The following is a 17,364-nucleotide window of genomic DNA, read 5'->3' on the forward strand; positions in this document are numbered from 1 at the left end:
CAAGTTTGTTTTTATTTTGTTTTATTCATTCATTTGTTAGTTCTTATTATATATCCCTCATGTGAGTAAAATCATATGGTTTTTGTCCTGTTCTGACTTAATTTCACTTAATATGATACCAGCTGGGTTTATCTATATTGTCACAAATGGTAACATTTCATTCTTTTTCATGGCTGAGTATATGTGCACCACAGTGTTGTCCATCTATCTTGCCAGACACTTAGGTTGTTTCCATATCTTGCCTATTGTAAATAATGCTGCAGTGAACATAGGGGTGCATGTATCTTTTCAAATTAGTGTTTTCATAGTCTTTGGGTAAATGCCCAGAAGAGGAATTGCTGGATCATAGGGTAGTTCTATCCTTAATTTTTTGAGGAACCTCTGTACTGTTTTTCATAGTGGCTGCACCAATTTACAATCTCACCAACAATGCAGGGGGACTTCCTTTTCTTTACATCCTTGCCAGCACTTGTTATTTTTTGTATGAAAAAATTTTTTAATTCTTACCCAAGGACATGCTTAGAGAGAGGGGAACAAAGGGAGGAGAGAAAAATATTGATATGAGAAATATTGATTGGTTGCCTCTCTCACGTGCCCTGACTGGGGACCAAACCTGTGACCTTTCGGTTTATGATACGATACTCCAACCAACTGAGCCATACAGGTCAGGGTGTTGCTTGTCTTTTTGAAATACCCATTCTGCCCTGGCTGGTGTGGCTCAGTGGACTGAGCAACACACAGTGAAGCAAAGGGTCACCAGTTCGATTCCCAGTCAGGGCACATGCCTCGGTTGTGGGCCAGGTCCCCTGTGGGGGCGAGTGAGAGGCAAACACACACTGATGTTTCTCTCCCTCCTTTTCTCCTTCCCTTCCCCTCTCTCTAAAAATAAATAAAATCTTAAAAAAAAAAGAAAGAAATGCCCATTCTGACAGGTGCGAGGTGATATCTCTTTGTGGTTTTGATTTGCATCTCCCTGATGGTTATTGATGTTCAGAGTTCACTTTTCTTGTTTTGACATGTTCAGTGTGAACTGGTGATAAACATAAAATGAGCGCTGCAGTACAGCAGTGCTGTGGCCCTTGAAATGCGGAGTGACGGCTACACCGCTGAGCTGCCCGTGTGCTGAGCAGCCCTGGGGAGCTCTGTTGCCGCCACTCAACTCTGTACCATGGAGCGAGAGCGGCTGTAGCCAGTGCAGATATAAATGAGCGTGGTTGTGTTTTAATAAAACGATGGACACTGAGATTTGAATTTTATATTTTCACGTGTCACGTAATTTCTAAAGCAATTTCCCCAACCACTGAAAAATATATAAACTATTTATAACTCACAGGTTTTTGTAAAAAGGAGCAGGTTGGATTTTGTCTGTGGGCTGTAGTTTGCTAACACCTGGCGTACCTCATAGGGTTGTGAGAATTATGTTGCTTAACATACATAAAATCCTTACACCGTCTCTGAATGAATGATACTGTTAGTGTCTGATTTTCTTGCTTTCCATGGTATTGTGTTTTCACAGGTATTTGGTGACTCCTGGATGTGTGTTTTTTACGTTTGATGTTTTTCCTCTGTGGATGTTGTTTTTCCATTTATCTCCATGTGTCATGGGAGGGGGTGGGGCATCAGGATGTGCCATCGGGGCACTTTCTGGGAAAGAGGAGACAGCTTTCCCCAGTCTCAGTGTCCCTGGAAGGGATCTGTGAGCCAAGTCCCCTACCAGGCCTGTGGCCACGGGCGCAGGTGTAGGGGTGAGCCGGCCTGCTCGGCTCTTCCCCAGTGAGGATTAGGGTGAATCCTGGTGATTGTCCGGGGCTCTCCTGGCTCCCTCTCCCCACCCAGGAGGGGCGTGTGGCTGCCTTCTCAGGTGTCCTCTCCGGTGTGTGTTAGGATGTGGTTTCCTTGTCCGTCCACTCGAATACCAGCCGCCTCCCTTCTTTCAGAGGTTCCTTCTGGTCCATCCTCCATCTTGTTTCCTGCACTGTTATGATGTATTTTTGTGTTTACAATGCTGTATTTTTCACTTATATACTTTCCTTTTGGTTCTCTTTTCAGTTTCTATTTCTCTGAGATTTCTTATTTATACATCGGGGGCATAGTTTCCTTTATATCTTTGACGATGAAGTAGCTGCTTTGAAACCTGCGTTATTTGTAACACTTAGTCTTGGGACTCTGTCTGCACTGCTTGTCTCTTCTTATGTATGGGTCACCTACTTCTGCTTCTCCATGTGTTTAATAATTTTGGATTTATTTGGAAATTGCAAATGATGTGCATTGTAGAGAGTATGGATCCTATTATGTTTCTCTGAAGAGTTTTTTTTTTTTTTCCAAATAGGGGGTCAACTCCGTGTCTCTGATGGAGGCAGCAGCCGAAACCTCCCTTCAGGCTGTGTGACCTCCGCTGAGCTGCGTGCAGTGGGTCTGCATGCGTGTGGGTCAGGGGTCACCCAGAGATTTTGGGAGCGTTTAGATGCAGAACTGGGAACTCTCCTCTCTGGCTTTTTTCTTTCTGTGATTTCCTCCCTTTCCAGCCTTTGTGGTCTCCACTTGTGGGATCATGGTGTGGGTGGTGTGGTCTGCTGGCTCTAAGTAAATTATATCTCTAGCCAGATGGGAGGGGGACTCTGGCAGACAGAGAGAGGGAAGCTCTCTTGGTAAGGATACTAGTGAAGGGATGGCTCCAGTGACTGTAAAAGAATATCCTTGTAACAGGCAGTATGGGGGTCAAGCTGACTGAAATTTGAATACTAGAAGGGAATGTGATTATGTCTCTGGTCACGCGTAAGGCGCTTCCTGGGCTGGAGCTTGGCTCTGTCTCTCCGCGGGGCCTGGTGTCCTCAGACTCCAGAGAGCTGCAGCTCTGAGGGAGCCAAGCCTCACCGAGGTGTTTTGAGGACAGGACACACATGTGCACACACATGTGTGCACACAGGCACTCACAGATGAACGCAGGCGTGTATACACACTCAAATGTGACTTATCTGGTTCTGAAAAGGACACACAGCCAGTAAGTATGTGGGAAGATGCTTATCTTCAAGAGTAACCAAGTGCAAATAAAAACAATAGTGAAGTACTTTTGCCTGTCGAATCGGGCAAGATTGAAGACTGATAGTGTACACTGTCGGTGAGGGTTATAAGCACCTCACACTTCTGGCGGGAGTGGGATGTGGGGCTATTTTGGAGGCTCACTTGGCGGTATCTATTGATATGTTTTTATTTTTATCGATTCACTTTTAGAGAGAGGGGAAGGGAGGGAGAAAGACAGGGAGAGAAACATCAGTGTGTGAGAGACACATCGATTGGCTGCCTCTCACACAACACCGACTGGGGACCTGGCTGCAACGCAGGCATGTGCCCCCATTGGGAATCGAACTGGTGACCTTTCGGTTCACAGGCTGGCACTCAACCCACTGAGCCACACCAGCCAGGGTTCTATTGATGTTTAAAAATGCTGAACCTTAGACCACAATGCCACCCCTAGCAAGTACTCATTCTGGTGATTAAAGATCCATGCCCAGAATTGTTCACTACCTTCATCTAAAATAGCATAGGTAGCCCTGGCTGTGTGGCTCAGTTGTTTAGGTGTTGTCCCGCAAACCGAAAGTTTGCAGGTTTGACTCCAGATCAGGAGACACGCCTGGGTTGTGGGCCTGGGTTGCAGGTTCAGTCTCCAGTTGGGGTAGGTGCAAGATGCAACTGATCAATGTTTCCCTCCCTCACTTTCTCCCTCCCTTCCCCCCTGTCTGGAATAAATAAAATAAAATAAAATAGCATATATACTCTTGAAACTAATATAATGTTATAGGTCAGTTATATCTCAATAAAAATTCAAATAGCATGTATAGGCAGCAGTCCAAATGGCCATTGATGGGATTATGAAATCATAATGTACTCCCATTAAAGACATGAGGTAGGTTTTTGTGCTGACCTAGAAAAGTGTTGAAAATAGGCAGAGGAACAAGGAGGCTGGGAAGCTCAGAGCACAGTATGAGTCCATTAAAAATGTGCATTTGAGCTTAGAAATGTCTGGAGAGACTTGTGCCTACCCCCTCACTGGACTACCTCTGGGTGGGATAAAAGGCACCCCCTATGTTTTACTTCCTCCCGTCTTGTTTGTTCTCTTTAACAGAGACTGCGTTATTTCATGTTTAACACCCTCTCCAGTCCCCGAGGTGTACCAACTGCCTTAGCTGGAGAGCAGTCTGCACCTCTGGTCTCAGAAAAGCCTGGAAGGGGATGAGGCCCACAGCTCTTTGCCTGGCCAAGGTCCTGGCCTCCTGGGACTGATTTAATGTGCCTCAGTGGTGCTCCTCAGGGGGATACAGCAGACACGCATCCGCCAGCCAGCCCACAAGTCTCCAGAGTTCATAGCTGGCAACCTTCGGTGTCACGGGGAATGCAGCCGTCCCAGCTCGTGATTCCTGGGTTTGTGATTAGCGGCAGCAGTCACCTCTCGCCCCCGCTTGGGATAGCTGCCGCGCTGTGTGCTCGTGGTTTTAGATGTGGGCGGCCTGTGTCAGCCTGTCATGCGAGGTGCACGTCACCGGTTGGTGCACTTATCTCCTGAATCAGGCTGAGGGGCTTTGCTGTGAGCACCAGGACTGTCCTCGCCATGGGACCTGGCCGAGGCATCTGCGGAGGTGAGTCTGCGATTGGAACCTCCTAATCTCTCCAGTCAGCGGGGACCTCAGAGCAGAGAGGGGAGGCAGCCTGCCTGTCCTGGGCCCCAGGAAGAGCCTGTGGATGAACCCTGGCAATGGGCTGTGTGGGGGCACTGCCCCTGTTTTACCTCCTCTGGTGTCCTTGCTCGGGCACCTCCCAGAGACGGCAGGTTGGCAGTGCTGACCTGCTGACCGTAGGATGACAGACTGCCATTCCCAGGCCTGGGGTGGTGGGGTGCGTCCTGAGTGCCACTGGGCGGACGGAAGGGCACTGCGTTTGTCAGGCAGAGTTTCTGATTATGGAAGAGGCTTTGCTCCCTTGAGGTCTGAGCTGACCTTTGTGGGGGAGGTGAGGGGAGAGTGAGACCTTTGCGTGGGCGGTGGGGGGAGGGTGAGTGAGAGTGAGCGTTCTAGTGCCAGACGGTCTTGGTTGTGACGGCTGTGGGTGGAGATGAGGTCCAAGCCCTGGGCTTGGTAGTTGCTCCAAATCCCCATGCTTTGGGGGGCCTTAGGGCCAAAGAGGAGCTGGGAGTCTGGGGATATACCCCGTTGGAGCTGTGGGTGGGGCAGTCGGCAAGGGTGAGATTCCGAGATTCCAGAAGGAGGGTCAGTTCAGCTAAGCAGAAGAAGGGCGTTCTTGCTCAAGTCCTGTCCCGAGCAGCCTCTCCAGGTGCCCAAAGCATTAATGCCATGCAGAAACGGGGGCAGCTTCTGCAGGGAGTTTCAGGGGGCATTTCTTAAACAGTTTAGAATGGGTGCAGGGGCACAAGGTAAATCAGCTTCTCGCCCCGGAAGAACCTGATGGAGCGAGGCTCCAGGGGGCAGTGAGGACTCCTAGAGAGGGATGCAGGCAGAGGAGAGCGGGTATGTCTCCCTGTTTAACCTCCAAGCCCCCCAAAGGGAAGTGTGTCAATACCCACATTCTAGCCCTTACCCATAGCTACCGGCTGCCTCCCTGCTCCTGTTGTGTCTGGCTGGGGAGGAGAGTGGGGTGCTCAGGGAGGCTTCAGGAGAGAAGAGGCGTGTTACGGGGAACGAAGCCAGGCCGAGGGGACCATGTGAGAGAAGGCCCGGAGGCCACCTCGGGAAGCTCCGGGCGGTAGAGCAGACCAGTAGGGACCCACGCGGGCTCCCCGGGTCCCCCTCTACCGCTCTGTGCTCCTCTGACTTCCATCCTCAACCCTCCCCTGCCCCAGGCCCTTCCTCGGTCTGTGCCCTAGTTCACCTGAGACCCCTCTGGGTCCGTCCCGTACCTCTCCCATACTTCCTGTCCGCTGCGTCCCTGTTTCCCAGGCATGCCACCCCTGCACGCCCCCCACCCCCCCGCCACGCCTCGGCCCCATGGAGCTGCCCATTCTGCTTACCCTCCCCTTGCTCCAGCCTTTGCCACCCCTCACTGGACTCACATCGGCTGCCTGGACCTCACCTGCTCCCTGCACTGTGCGGCCGCTGTGTGCCCGCATAGGAAGCGCAGCATCCTCAAGCCCTTTCTGCCTGACAACATCTGCAGTTCCTGCCCGTGCTGGCGTGGCCCACGCACACTTGTGCGGCCCAAAAGGGGAATTGGCTTCTGCTCCCATTTCTGGCTCCATTTCCTAGCACAGTCCCCATGTCCCCCAAGTTCAAGCTGTTTATGGGGAGCCGGGGTCTGGCCTTATTCCTCCTGCACAGCAGAGAGAAGACAGAAGATAAGTGGTCATTTAATTAACAACTTCTATCTCATCTACCTCTGTGTCTGCCAGCCTCAGGTGGGCAGGTAGAATAACAGAGGATATCATTCCCTTCCCATGGAAAAATATAAAATGGACTCTGTAAAAGGGGGCAGTAAGTGGCTGCAGCAACTGGTGCAAAGCCGACTCAGAGGCTGCGCTGTCAGGCGCCAAGGGCCCCAGGCCGGCCCTGCCCTGCCAGCCCCCGAGGTAGGCCTACCTGCTTTGGCCTGGGATTCCACCCAGCATCCGGGGCACGTTCAGGGCGTGAGGGCCAGGGAGGCCAGGGGCTGTGTGTATCTGGAGACATGCCCCTGGTCTGGCAGTGTCTGTGGGTCCTGAGGTAGGTCTCCAGCATGACTTTGGGATGGTCCAGGAAACCACGGCAGGCAGACTGACCTTGACCGTGATGCAATGGAGGAGATGAGATTCTGGGAAGTGGCCAGAATGGTTGTGGGCCGTACCCATTGGCCCGATGGGGGAGGGGCAGTGCTGGATAGGGACATCGGCCAGGCTCCCCAGCATGACTGGAGGCGTTAGGGGCAGCTGTGTCCCAAGGAAGCAGACACTGGCTTCTCTGGCTGCTCTCTCAGTGGTGCCGAGACTGGATATTGTCCAAGCTGTGATTAGGCCTCCCTGCTGTCACCCCAGTGCCTCTCCTCTAACAGGACCAGGGAGTGTGCAGGCGGGGCTTTCTGCACCTGGCCCACTGACTGTTGTCAAGGAGGGATGGCCCTGCCTCAGTAATGCTCCTGGTCGTGCTGGGGCAGTGGCTGTCCACTAGGGCCTGCGACCTGCCGTGCCTGAGCTCCCCCAGGTCCTAGTGCTCACTCTGACCCTGTGTGCACAGGCCCTGACAGGGCACTGCTGTCGGGTGGCTCCCCCATCTGCACCTGGTAACTGGTGCTGAAGGGCTGGGAGCTCCAGCACTGGTTGGTGCTGCACCAGGTGGCCCCAGGTGATGCTTCATTCCATGGAAGGGTGGGGGCTTGTTGGCCTGAGCAGGGGCCTGTGCTGAGGGTGCACAGACAGTGTGCGGGGATGTAGGGTGGGGTGCAGTGGTGTCTGCTGCCCAGTGAGCGTACACCGAAGGCTGTGTGTGTGTCTGCTTTTTTGCCTCCTTATCGCCCATCAGGCTTGCATAACTAGGCGGACCCTGCTTCCTGCTTAGGAGCTATCAGCGCGCCATCTGGAGCTGCAAACGGGGTGATAGGGCATCAGCAGCTTCCCTGCAGCACCCAGGCACTTCCTAACACCCAGCCCTGTCTCCAGCTAACCTCTGGCTCCCCCAGGGTCCGGGGCTTGGACTGGCACGTCTGAACAGGGGTGTGCCAGATAGAGCCTAGGCAGTGCCTTCTGCTGCACGGACACCCGCCGCCATCCTCCCATGCCCTCCTGCGGCAGAACCCTGGGATAGGTCTTTACTGAAGGAGGCGAAGGGGAGAACTCCTCCTCGGCCAGGCACTTCCCCTTCTTGGGCATCAGCTCCCTGGTCAGTGAACAGGGACAGGCCTCCTACCGCACAAGTCTCTTGGGAATCCCAGGGGAAGATGCACGTTACTGTCGGCACAGGGTGTGACACCAAAGAGTTCGGGAGGGGACCTGGGCCCGGGGACAGGGGTCTGGGCTGACAGGCGACACTGGTCCCAGAGAGGAGCCTGTTGGGCAGACTCAGATGCGTGGCCGACGCAGAGCGCAGGGAGCGCAGGACGCTCGAGGAGAGCCGAGCGTGAGGGCGCCCCCGCACGCTGCAGCCGTGAGTCTTTGTCAGGCCAACGGACCTGTGGAGCAGCGGCTGCTTGTCGGTGTGGCTGGGACGGGGGTGCCCAGCTTCCTTCGCAGGACACAGTGAGTGTGTAGGTGACGGCCCACTCAGAGCACTCTGTTAGGGGGCACTCCTCACAGGGAGGATCTCACGGGGAGCACTCCTCTGGGGGTGCTCCTCACACATTGCCCCTCAGCCCCGCCCCTTGCAGGTTGGACCTTGAGGAGTGAGGCCCTGGCGAGAGGGATGCGCGCCTGGCTCCTGGTCTGCACCTGGCTCGGCTTGGGGGTCCTGGTGCCGGGGGAACTTGGAGGTGAGGGCGCTAGTCACTGGGTGGCGTTGGGGGGTAGTGCTGCGGGGTGGGGCTGTCCTCTGTCAGACTCCATGGGGGAGGGCGTGGCCCGAACTGTGCAAGGACCTGTCCCCAGAGGACCAGCCTGGACTCCAGTCCCGCCCAGGTGCCGTGGGTCAGACGGAGCCCGTCGCTTTCCAGGCCTCCCAGCCTGGCCCTTGATGAATTCTCCTGGTATTATTCTTTGGGGTCTACCCTATTAGGGTGTCAGCTTCCAGGCCCTGCCCCTCCCCCAGCCCTGCCCTGACACAGCCACTGTGGGCTCCCAATGGTCACTGTTCCCAGGGCCAGGGCCTGGAAGTTTCACCTGCCTCACCAACAACATCCTCAGGATTGACTGCCACTGGTCTGCCCCCGAGCTGGGCCGGGGCCCCAGCCCCTGGCTCCTCTTCACCAGGTGAGGCTGGAGGGCCAGACCCACCTGGGCAGAGGGCAGGGTAAGGATAGGGTTCCCGTGATAGCAGCAGCAGGGGCTGGGCTGGTGCAGCAGCTTCTTGGTGCTGATACAGAACCGTTTCTAGGAACCACGAGCCGGGCAGCAAGCACAGGTGTGTCTTCAGGGCCAGCACGTGCACCCTGGTGCTGCCGCCCGAGGAGATTCTTGTGCCTTCTGACAACTTTACCATCACTCTGCACCGTCACATCTCTGGGAAGGAGCAGGTCAGCCTGGTGGACCCGCAGTACCTGCCCCGGAGACATGGTGAGGCCTGGGGTGGGGCGCCTCGGGGGGGAAACACCCTGGCTGCCTGTGTGTTGGGGGCAGGGCCCTGCAGCCTGTGACCCCCATGCCTGGTGCTTGCTCTTTGTCCCTTCCAGGAGAGACCTGGGGCTGGGATCGGGATGGGCCCCGGCGTTTGTGGAGGGCAGCCCACTGGCTGCTGGCAGGATTGGGTTTTAAAGGATGATGAAGATACAGGGCTTCAAGTTGGGGCCTAGACTGCAGCTTGAGTCACTTGAAATGCATGTCAGTCACAGCAGGAAGGAGCCCCATGAGACTTGGGGAGGAGCCTCCAACAGCAGCTTATGAAGGAAAGGGAAGGCCAGCTTTGGGAACCACCTCGTCCGGCTGCAGGGCCTGGAAGAGGTCATTGCTGTCCTGTCTCACCTGGGGCTTCTCTGGACCAGCCTCCCAGCGAGGCCCCTGGCCTGCGAGGGCCTTGACCGTGGCCTCCCAGGAGTCTGTCTGTGCCCCAGCCCTGGGCACTCCGACAGACAAGCCCTCACGTGGCCTCATTCTGTTTCAGTGAAGCTGGACCCTCCCTCTGACTTTCAGAGCAACGTCAGCGCTGGCTCCTGTGTCCTGACCTGGAGCGTCAGCCCTGGCTTGGAGCCACTGGCCTCTCTGCTCAGCTACGAGCTGGCCTTCAAGAGGCAGGAAGAGGCTTGGGAGGTAACGCTGGGGCTGGCTGCTGGGGCGCCTCTCTGCCTCCTGGGAGCAGTGGCACAGGGCTGTTCCTCACCCCACATGGGGAGGTGCTGACTTGGAATTGGGGGAAGGGGGGTGACCAGAGCCAAGAGCATGTGTGTGCAAGTGTGCATGTGTGTTTGATGTGTGCATGCATGGGCACATCTGTGTGAGTGTGCCTGTGTGTGACTGTGTGTGCATGAATGTGTGTGTTTATATACATGAGTGCTCATAGGGTGTGCCTATGTGTGTGAGCACATGTGAGCATGTGGATATGCATACGCGTTCATGTGAAAGTGTGCCCTTGTGGATATGGCTGTGTGAGTGTGAGTGTGCTGAGTGTGCCTCCATGTGCATGTGTGAGTTCTCGAGGGCTGACAGACCCTGCCTCCCCCGCAGTGGCGGCTAACTGTCTTCAACCTCGCAGCGGGCCCAGCACAAGGATTGCATCCTCGGGGTGACCTCGCTCATTCTTGAAGCCGTGGAACTGGACCCTGGCTGCGTCTATGAGGCGAGGCTGCGCGTCCAGATGGCCACCGAGGAGGGCACCATGGGTGAGGAGGAGCACTACGAGGGCCCCTGGAGCGAGTGGAGCCAGCCTGTGTTCTTCGCCTCCCCTCAGCGGCAAGGTGGGTGCTCTGGCTGCTGCCTGGGCATCTGGTTGGGCCTCCCTGCTCTGTTCCTTGCGCCCCTGCCCCACCCTTTTACTTCCTGGGACCCACCCCAGAGCAGGCAGCTATGCGCCAGCGGACCACCCTGCCAGGGAGGGCCGGGGTGTGTAAGGAGGAACAGACACCTGCTAAGCTTGAGCTTCCCAGGAGCCTGAGCTGGTGGCTCTGACGGGAGCGGTGCAGCCCAGGGCTGCACAGCAGGGCCTCAGGGAGGGCCGGCTGAACCTCATGCCAGCAGTGCTGGAAGGTTCATTGCCCCTGAAGGCCCTGCAGATGTGGAGCCGGAGGCCTGGGGGTGTGTGAGTCACCGGAGGTGCTTCAGCAGGCATGCCACAAGCCTCCAAGGCCCACGGCAAACCTTCCACATGGCCCCAGGGCACTCACCGGGGAGTCTCTGCCAGGTGGGTTTGGAGGAACACCCTGGTGCGGGCGGAGGCCACTCTCAGCTCTGGGCCCTTCCTGCCCACAGGCGCCCTGATCACACCTGTGGGGCAGCCCAACAGCATCCTCATCACCGTGTCCGTCTTTCTCCTGCTGACCAGCCTGACCTATGTCCTGTTCAAGCTGTCACCCAGGTCGGTAACCGAAGGGTGTGCGTGTGGCTGTGTGCATGTTTGTGAGTGTGTGGCTGTGCGTATTTGTGTCAGTGTGGTGAGCGGGTGCCAAGGGCCGGACCCGCACCACTCCCCTGTGCTCTCCCCGCTACCGTCGGGTCCTGGATGGGGTGCAGTTTTCAAGCCTCTGCCTTGGACCAGTGTGGAGTTTCCAAGTTACCTGGTTTGGGGGGCAGTGTGACCCAAAAGAACTGAGGAGGGACCCAAAGTCACGGGGACCACGTTGCCTGGGGCTCATGCCTTCAGCCTCTAGAGGTGCTCGGTGGTTTGCTCACTTAACACATCCTATGAAAACACGGCTTTGGGCATCCGGGGTGCACAGGACCTGCTCTCAGCTCTGGTGTTGCCCAGAGAACCCGACGGACACAGGGCCCTTCCAAAATAAGCCATCGCACATGCCAGGTTATGAGAAGGGTACGTGGCCTCGTCCAGGACAGGGGCCCGAGGACACTGGCCAGGTATGGACACGTAGCAGAGAAGATGAGAGAAGGTCAGATGAAGTGAGCAATGGGGGTGGGTGAGAGTGAGGCAGGGGGTGATGGGCGGGGCCTGTGGGTGGGGCCAAGAAGCTAGAGGAGGGTGCAGGCTAGTCCTTGGAGCAAAGGAAAGCACCCGAAGTATGTTAAATGGTGTGTGACGTGATATGCTTATATTTCGAAAATGGGTTGTGGAGGTACAGAGGGCTGGGAGGATCTGCTGAGAGGCCAATGGTGGTGTCCAGAGAAAGGCAGTTTGGCGGGAGCTGGAGAAAGAAGTAAAGATAGAGCAAAGTGGAGGGAATTTTTCAGGGTCTTAGGAAGAGAAACCGAGGGAATGTGTGGGCAGAGGAGACTGCTCTGATCGGTGACCCCCGATGTCACCCCTGAGGTGGGGAACTGGCTGCTCCAGGCCCCAAGAGAGATCGGGAAAGTCAGTTTGGGCCCATTGGGTTGGAGCCCTGTGCCACTTCCTCGTGGGAGGGCCCGTGGGCCTGGGCAGGTAGATGTGGTGCTCAGGGAGAAGTCTGGTGGGAAGGGGAGTGGCCACCTGCCTGCAAATGACACAGCTGGGGTTCCTGGGGGCTCTGGGTCCCTCCGTGGGCTGAGATCGTGGCTGGTTCTCCGCCTCTGATCTCACCATCCCAGCTCACCCTGCAAAGGACATATGTCTTGGTGTCAGTCAGTTCCATGGGGTCATTAGCCAGGCCGGCCACAGCGTGCCAGGCGTTGGGTCTTCCCCTGAGTTGCAGGTGTGGCCCTGGGGAGGGGAGAGAGCATGGCTGCAGCACAGATGAGGCAGAGCTGGTCACCTGCTGGTTGGAAGGGAGCTGAGCTCCCCGCAAGGCTCTCACGTTTCCCAGAGTTGGGCCTCTGCAGGCGCACTTGCGAGGGGGCTCTGACTGTCCTCTCCGGGCTCAGGGTGAAGAGGACCTTCTACCAGAACGTGCCCTCTCCAGTGGCGTTCTTCCAGCCCCTCTACAGCGTGCACAACGGGAACTTCCAGGTGCGTGCACTGGCCACACCGGGGCTGGGGGGCAGGGCAGGGGTTGCCCACATATCTGGCCTGCTGAGGATGTGGGCTCTGGGCGACGGCTGGGGAGAGCCTGGGGGCCTTCTCAGTGCTTTGAGCTTTTTTGGTATGCATAGAGGGTTTAAATTCACACACCCAGCCTCAGATGGGCCAGAAAACTCACTTTGTGTTCTGTTGTTCATTTCCTTTTGTTCTCGTATCTCTAATTCCATTGTTGGTAGAAAAAAAAAGTAAACTTTCTTATAACATAATCTGTCTCTTCCGGTCTGCAGCAGCTCCTTTGAGGTAAATGGTCAGTTCAGGGGGCAAATGGCGGGGCCGTCTGCACCTGCCTCGGCTCACCCTTCCTTCCTCTCCGAGGACAAGGACGTCTGTCTGCTGGCTGTGGGGAGGGTCTCTGGTGCTGGAGCTGCCCTTGGGGCCCTCATGGTGCCTGGTCTGCTGCTCTGGTGGCCATTGTGGAGTGCCTGGCTCTTCCGGTGGCCCTGGGTAGCACGCTGCTACCTTGGCCAATGAGGAGCCTCCGCATTTCCCCCTTGGCGGAACCCTGGTGGCACCGGCACCGCTGTGAAAGGCGTGAAAGGCGAGCTGAGGACAGCCTGGAGGGCTGCACCTGACCCTCTGCGCTCTCTGTCCCCGGGAGCTCTTGCTCCCCCAGCAGGAGGCACTCCCATGGGTGGTCTCTGGTTCCCACCCTCTCAGACCCCTCCCTCTGGGCAAGGGAGGGGAGGCAGTGCTCCCTGGGGTCTGCAGACAGCCCTTCCCTCCCAGTGCTTCCGCTCCCAGTGTTGGGCAGGGGGCCTAGTTTTCAAGATTGTTGTCCAGAAGTATGGTTTGAAGCTTAAAGCTGTGCACTTTGTCCTTGGTGGAGTCCACTTCTTTTCCCAAGGCAGTGGATGTGACAAGAGCCCTGAGGCAGCTGTGACAAAGGCTGAGAGGGACAAAGATTTTGATTGTTGTGAACCATGCATGTCTGCTCTCTGGCTGCTCTCGCAGGGAGCAGGCAGTGGCGGGAGATGTGGCGTGTGTGTGGTGCATATGGTGGGGGCTCTGTCCCATCTGGGAACGGCTTCCTTTAGGAGGTGGGGGCCTCTTGTGGCCCCACGAAGGGTCCAAGTCGGCCTGCCTAGACTTAAAGGCTCCAGCCCCGGGTAGCCTCTCCCGTCTTTAGTGTGTGTGTGCGCGTGTGCAAATGTGAGTGGGGTTGGGGTGAGCTTTGTAGCTGCTGGCGGTGCCTGCAGCGGCAGTCTGAGGTTTGGCCGGCCCTCGGTGCCTATCCCCATCTGCACCTGTTCCAGGCTGCTGTCAGCACCTGGCCCTGTGCTGGGAATGCTGAGGGGCCTGTAGGGACTTGGGGGCTTCATGTGGAGGCTGGGCTGGCACATGGCGGGACAAGAGAATGCTCCAGGCACAGGTGTCGAGTGGCCTCTGGGCATGGGTATCAGGAGAGCTTCCTGGAAGTGGCGGCTGCCCCCAGGGTGCATCCTGAGCAGGCCACTGATCTGTCCCCCACGCTCCGTTCCAGACCTGGACAGGTGTTCACAGAGCTGGCATGCAGCTGAGCCAGGACCTTGCTGGGGCTGCAGCAGGAGCCTCGGAGCCCCGTGTCCGGGAGGCCATCGCGTTGCTCACCTATGACCCGGTGGATCCTTGGCCCTTCGTGGGCCTGGAGGACGAGGGCACTGGCACTGGCCTCCCAGCAGATGTGTTGCCAGCGGCCCTGGAGTGGGGAGGGCAGCCGCCTGCCTACCTGCCGCAAGAGGAGTGGGTCGCCGTGAGCCCTGGCAGGCCAGCTCCGCCACAGGCAGAGGGCGGCAGTGCCGACTACTGTGCCCTGGGCTGTTACGAGGGGTGCCACCCCTCGCCTTTCCCAGGGATGGCACAGAGCTCTGGACCCATCCAGCCCTTGGCCTGTGACCTTCCCTGCGACCCGCAGAGCCTGGATGTCAGGCAAGGAGGCAGCCACGTGGGAGTTGGCCATGATCAGAGGCCGCAGCCTGGTGAAGAGGCTGCATAGGGCCCTCCGGGGTGTTTCCCACCCTCCTATCCTTGGCAGACAGTGGGCTCGGTCCTGAAAGTTCTGGAGCTTTGACTCGGCCAGCTGCATCAAGTCCATTTTGGGGAAAATGGACTGAAGTCTCTGGAGCTGACCCTCCTGCAGAGAGCTGTTTATGCAGTGGCCAGACATGCTGTCTGGATGGAGGCAGGGGCCTCTGCGCTCAGCATCCTGCCCACCGGCCGCCCCCACCCCCGCCACTTCCCTCCCTGCTTTGACCCCGGGCTCCTCTGAGAAGGGGGCTGCTCTCCACAGCCTGCTCTGCCCTCACCCCCTACAGGGCCTGCCTGGGCCCAGTGGACACAGGCGAGATGCTGTGACCAGGCTGAGTGTCCCCGTTCTGTGCCTTCCCGAGGCTTCTCCCGCACTGAGATGGAAGGCATTCAGTAGCTGTTCTGAACTGCTGGTGGATGGGAGGGGCCCAGAGGAGGGTGGGGATGTGGGCTGTGGCCATGCCCAGGCTGTCCGAGTTCTGGGAATAGCGAAGTGGAGGCTCAGTGACCTGCCCTGTCTGAGGCTGACTCCTGCTCTTCCTTGTCCTCATCCCACCGTGGGCCCCGTGAGGCTGGGAGCTGTGGCCTAAGCCAGGGCTGGAAGTGACCGCCTGGTAGTGGCCTTGGCCCATGCGGGGTCGTGCCTCTGACCCCCACACCAGTGGAGCAGTGGTGGGCAGAGCAGAGGATGCCTGCATGGGTCCCCTCGGCCTGCCACAGGGAAGCGCCACAAACTAGGTGGCTTAGAACAACAGAAATTTATTGTCTCAAGGTCCTGGAAGCTCAAGTCTGAAGTCTAGGTGCGTGCAGGCTGGGAAGACGCCGGGGAAAGCCTGTTTTAGGGCTCTCTCCAGCTTCTGGGAGCTTCTTGGCTGGGGACAGCATCACACCAGTCTTCACAAAGTGTTTTCCTTGTGGGGATGTGTCCAAAGTCCCCCTTTTATAGCGACACAATCATAGCGGATTGGGGCTGCTCCAAAGGACTTCATCTTGATGTGGCCATCTAACAGGACCCTGCTTCCGTACAAGGCCATGCTCACAGGCCCTGGAGGTGAGGACTCGAACACGTGCATTTTCTGGGAACACAACTCAACCTGTGACAGCGTCTCTGCCTCCGTCAGTGATCTCCACCCACGCTGGCTCAGACCCTGGGGACCCCCCCAGGGCATCCCTGTCACCCTTACAGCGTGCCTTGGGAAGAAGACCCTGTTCCCACCGGCTGCTGGACTTGGGGTGGGTGCTGGGACCATCTGCTGGGTGAGGGCTGGGATGAAACTCTAGTGGAGCTGGAGGTGCTAGAGCTTTGAAAGTAGGATATAGTGGAGGCCTGTCTCTCTCTGGATGCTGAGTGTCTGTCTATCCAGTGTCCCCTGTGTCTTGGGCAGAAAAAAAACTCCCAGCTTTAGTCCCCCAGAGGAAAGGACCACTTCTGGTTTAGATGGGCACCCCCACCCCTCTGTGTGCCTGCAGAGCTCCCGAGGTTTTGTGGGGAGCCTCAGCGGAGCCAGATTCTGGTCAGCAGGGTGAAACAGGACCCAAAATGTATCTTTAGTATCCAGAGAGTGGGAGGGGTATGGACGGAAGTGAGGTGCAGGCACCCTTAGCTCTAACCAAGTATAAAAATACTATGGTAAATGCACTTCCTGGAGCCGACCCCTGGGGAGCCCCAGGCTCGTGTATTTATAGCAGCATCTGCATGGCTCGTGCAGCTTCACGTGGGACCTGAGCCACCTACGTGACTAGATAATGACCCCCACAGCTGGGACGCCTGTTCTGTGTGGCTGGGGATGGTGTCCATGTGATTTGCACAGTTTCTCCGGAGAGCCGGGCTGGGACTCGAGTGCAAAGCCAGGCAGAGGCTGTGGGGCTGGTTGCAGCGAGTCGCGCCTGCCCCTTCAGTCCACGGGGCTGACGACGCTTCGCAGAGTTGATGTGAGTTCACCTGAGCAAGATGCCCGCACATGGTGGGGCTCAGCAAACACTAATTCCCCTCACTGCGATGAGACAGCCCTCGGAAGCCGTGGCCGAGGTCCACTGTGCGGCTGGGGACAGCTCGGAAGACCTGTGAGCCTGATGAGGGCGGTGACTGTGGGACATCCGTGAAGGAGTCACCGAGAAGGCGGCCTGGGAAGGGGGCTGGGACACCGAGTGTGAGTCGAGGAGTTGAGAGGACACTGTGGCTGTAGCACAAGTGTCCAAAATGTGGCTGGTCAGGCCCGGGGCCACAGCTGGACCGGGGAGTGGCGGGCCCGGAGTGCCAGGCTGGGGGTGCAGTGAGGGGAGCAGAATGCCTTGGGATGGTTTCTTTATTTTTTGTTTTTCAGTGAGGTAAAATTCACATTACATAAAATCAACTGTTTTTTAAAAATCCTCACACAGGGATGTCTTCACTGACTTTAGAGAGAGAGAGGGAAGAAGGGAGAGAGGGAGGGAGAGACAGAGCAACACTGATCAGGTGCCTTCCGTATGCATCTGAAACGCAGGTATGTGCCCTGAACAGGAATCGAACCTGCATCCTTTTGGTGTACGGGATGTTGTGCCAAACAATGAAGCCACCCAGCCAGGGAAAAATCAACTGTTTTAAAGTGTACAGTTCAGTGGCATTTAGTACATGTATAATATTGTGCAACCATTA

General features: G+C 56.9%; 1 protein-coding gene across 1 annotated transcript; it reads left to right on the forward strand.

The window, feature by feature from the left end:
- The first annotated feature begins 4,606 nt into the window (after positions 1 to 4,606).
- Positions 4,607 to 17,111, forward strand: LOC114507683 (interleukin-9 receptor). Its single transcript, XM_036020094.1, has 9 exons — positions 4,607 to 4,634; positions 6,036 to 6,199; positions 8,685 to 8,878; positions 9,003 to 9,181; positions 9,726 to 9,871; positions 10,314 to 10,515; positions 11,027 to 11,132; positions 12,569 to 12,653; positions 14,206 to 17,111. The coding sequence occupies exons 1-9, from the start codon at positions 4,607 to 4,609 to the stop codon at positions 14,695 to 14,697; spliced, it is 1,596 nt and encodes a 531-aa protein (XP_035875987.1). The 3' UTR covers positions 14,698 to 17,111.
- The last annotated feature ends 253 nt before the right edge of the window (positions 17,112 to 17,364 follow it).

The sequence above is a fragment of the Phyllostomus discolor genome, chromosome 3, assembly GCF_004126475.2.
Source record: "Phyllostomus discolor isolate MPI-MPIP mPhyDis1 chromosome 3, mPhyDis1.pri.v3, whole genome shotgun sequence".
Classification (NCBI taxonomy): Eukaryota; Metazoa; Chordata; class Mammalia; order Chiroptera; family Phyllostomidae; genus Phyllostomus; species Phyllostomus discolor.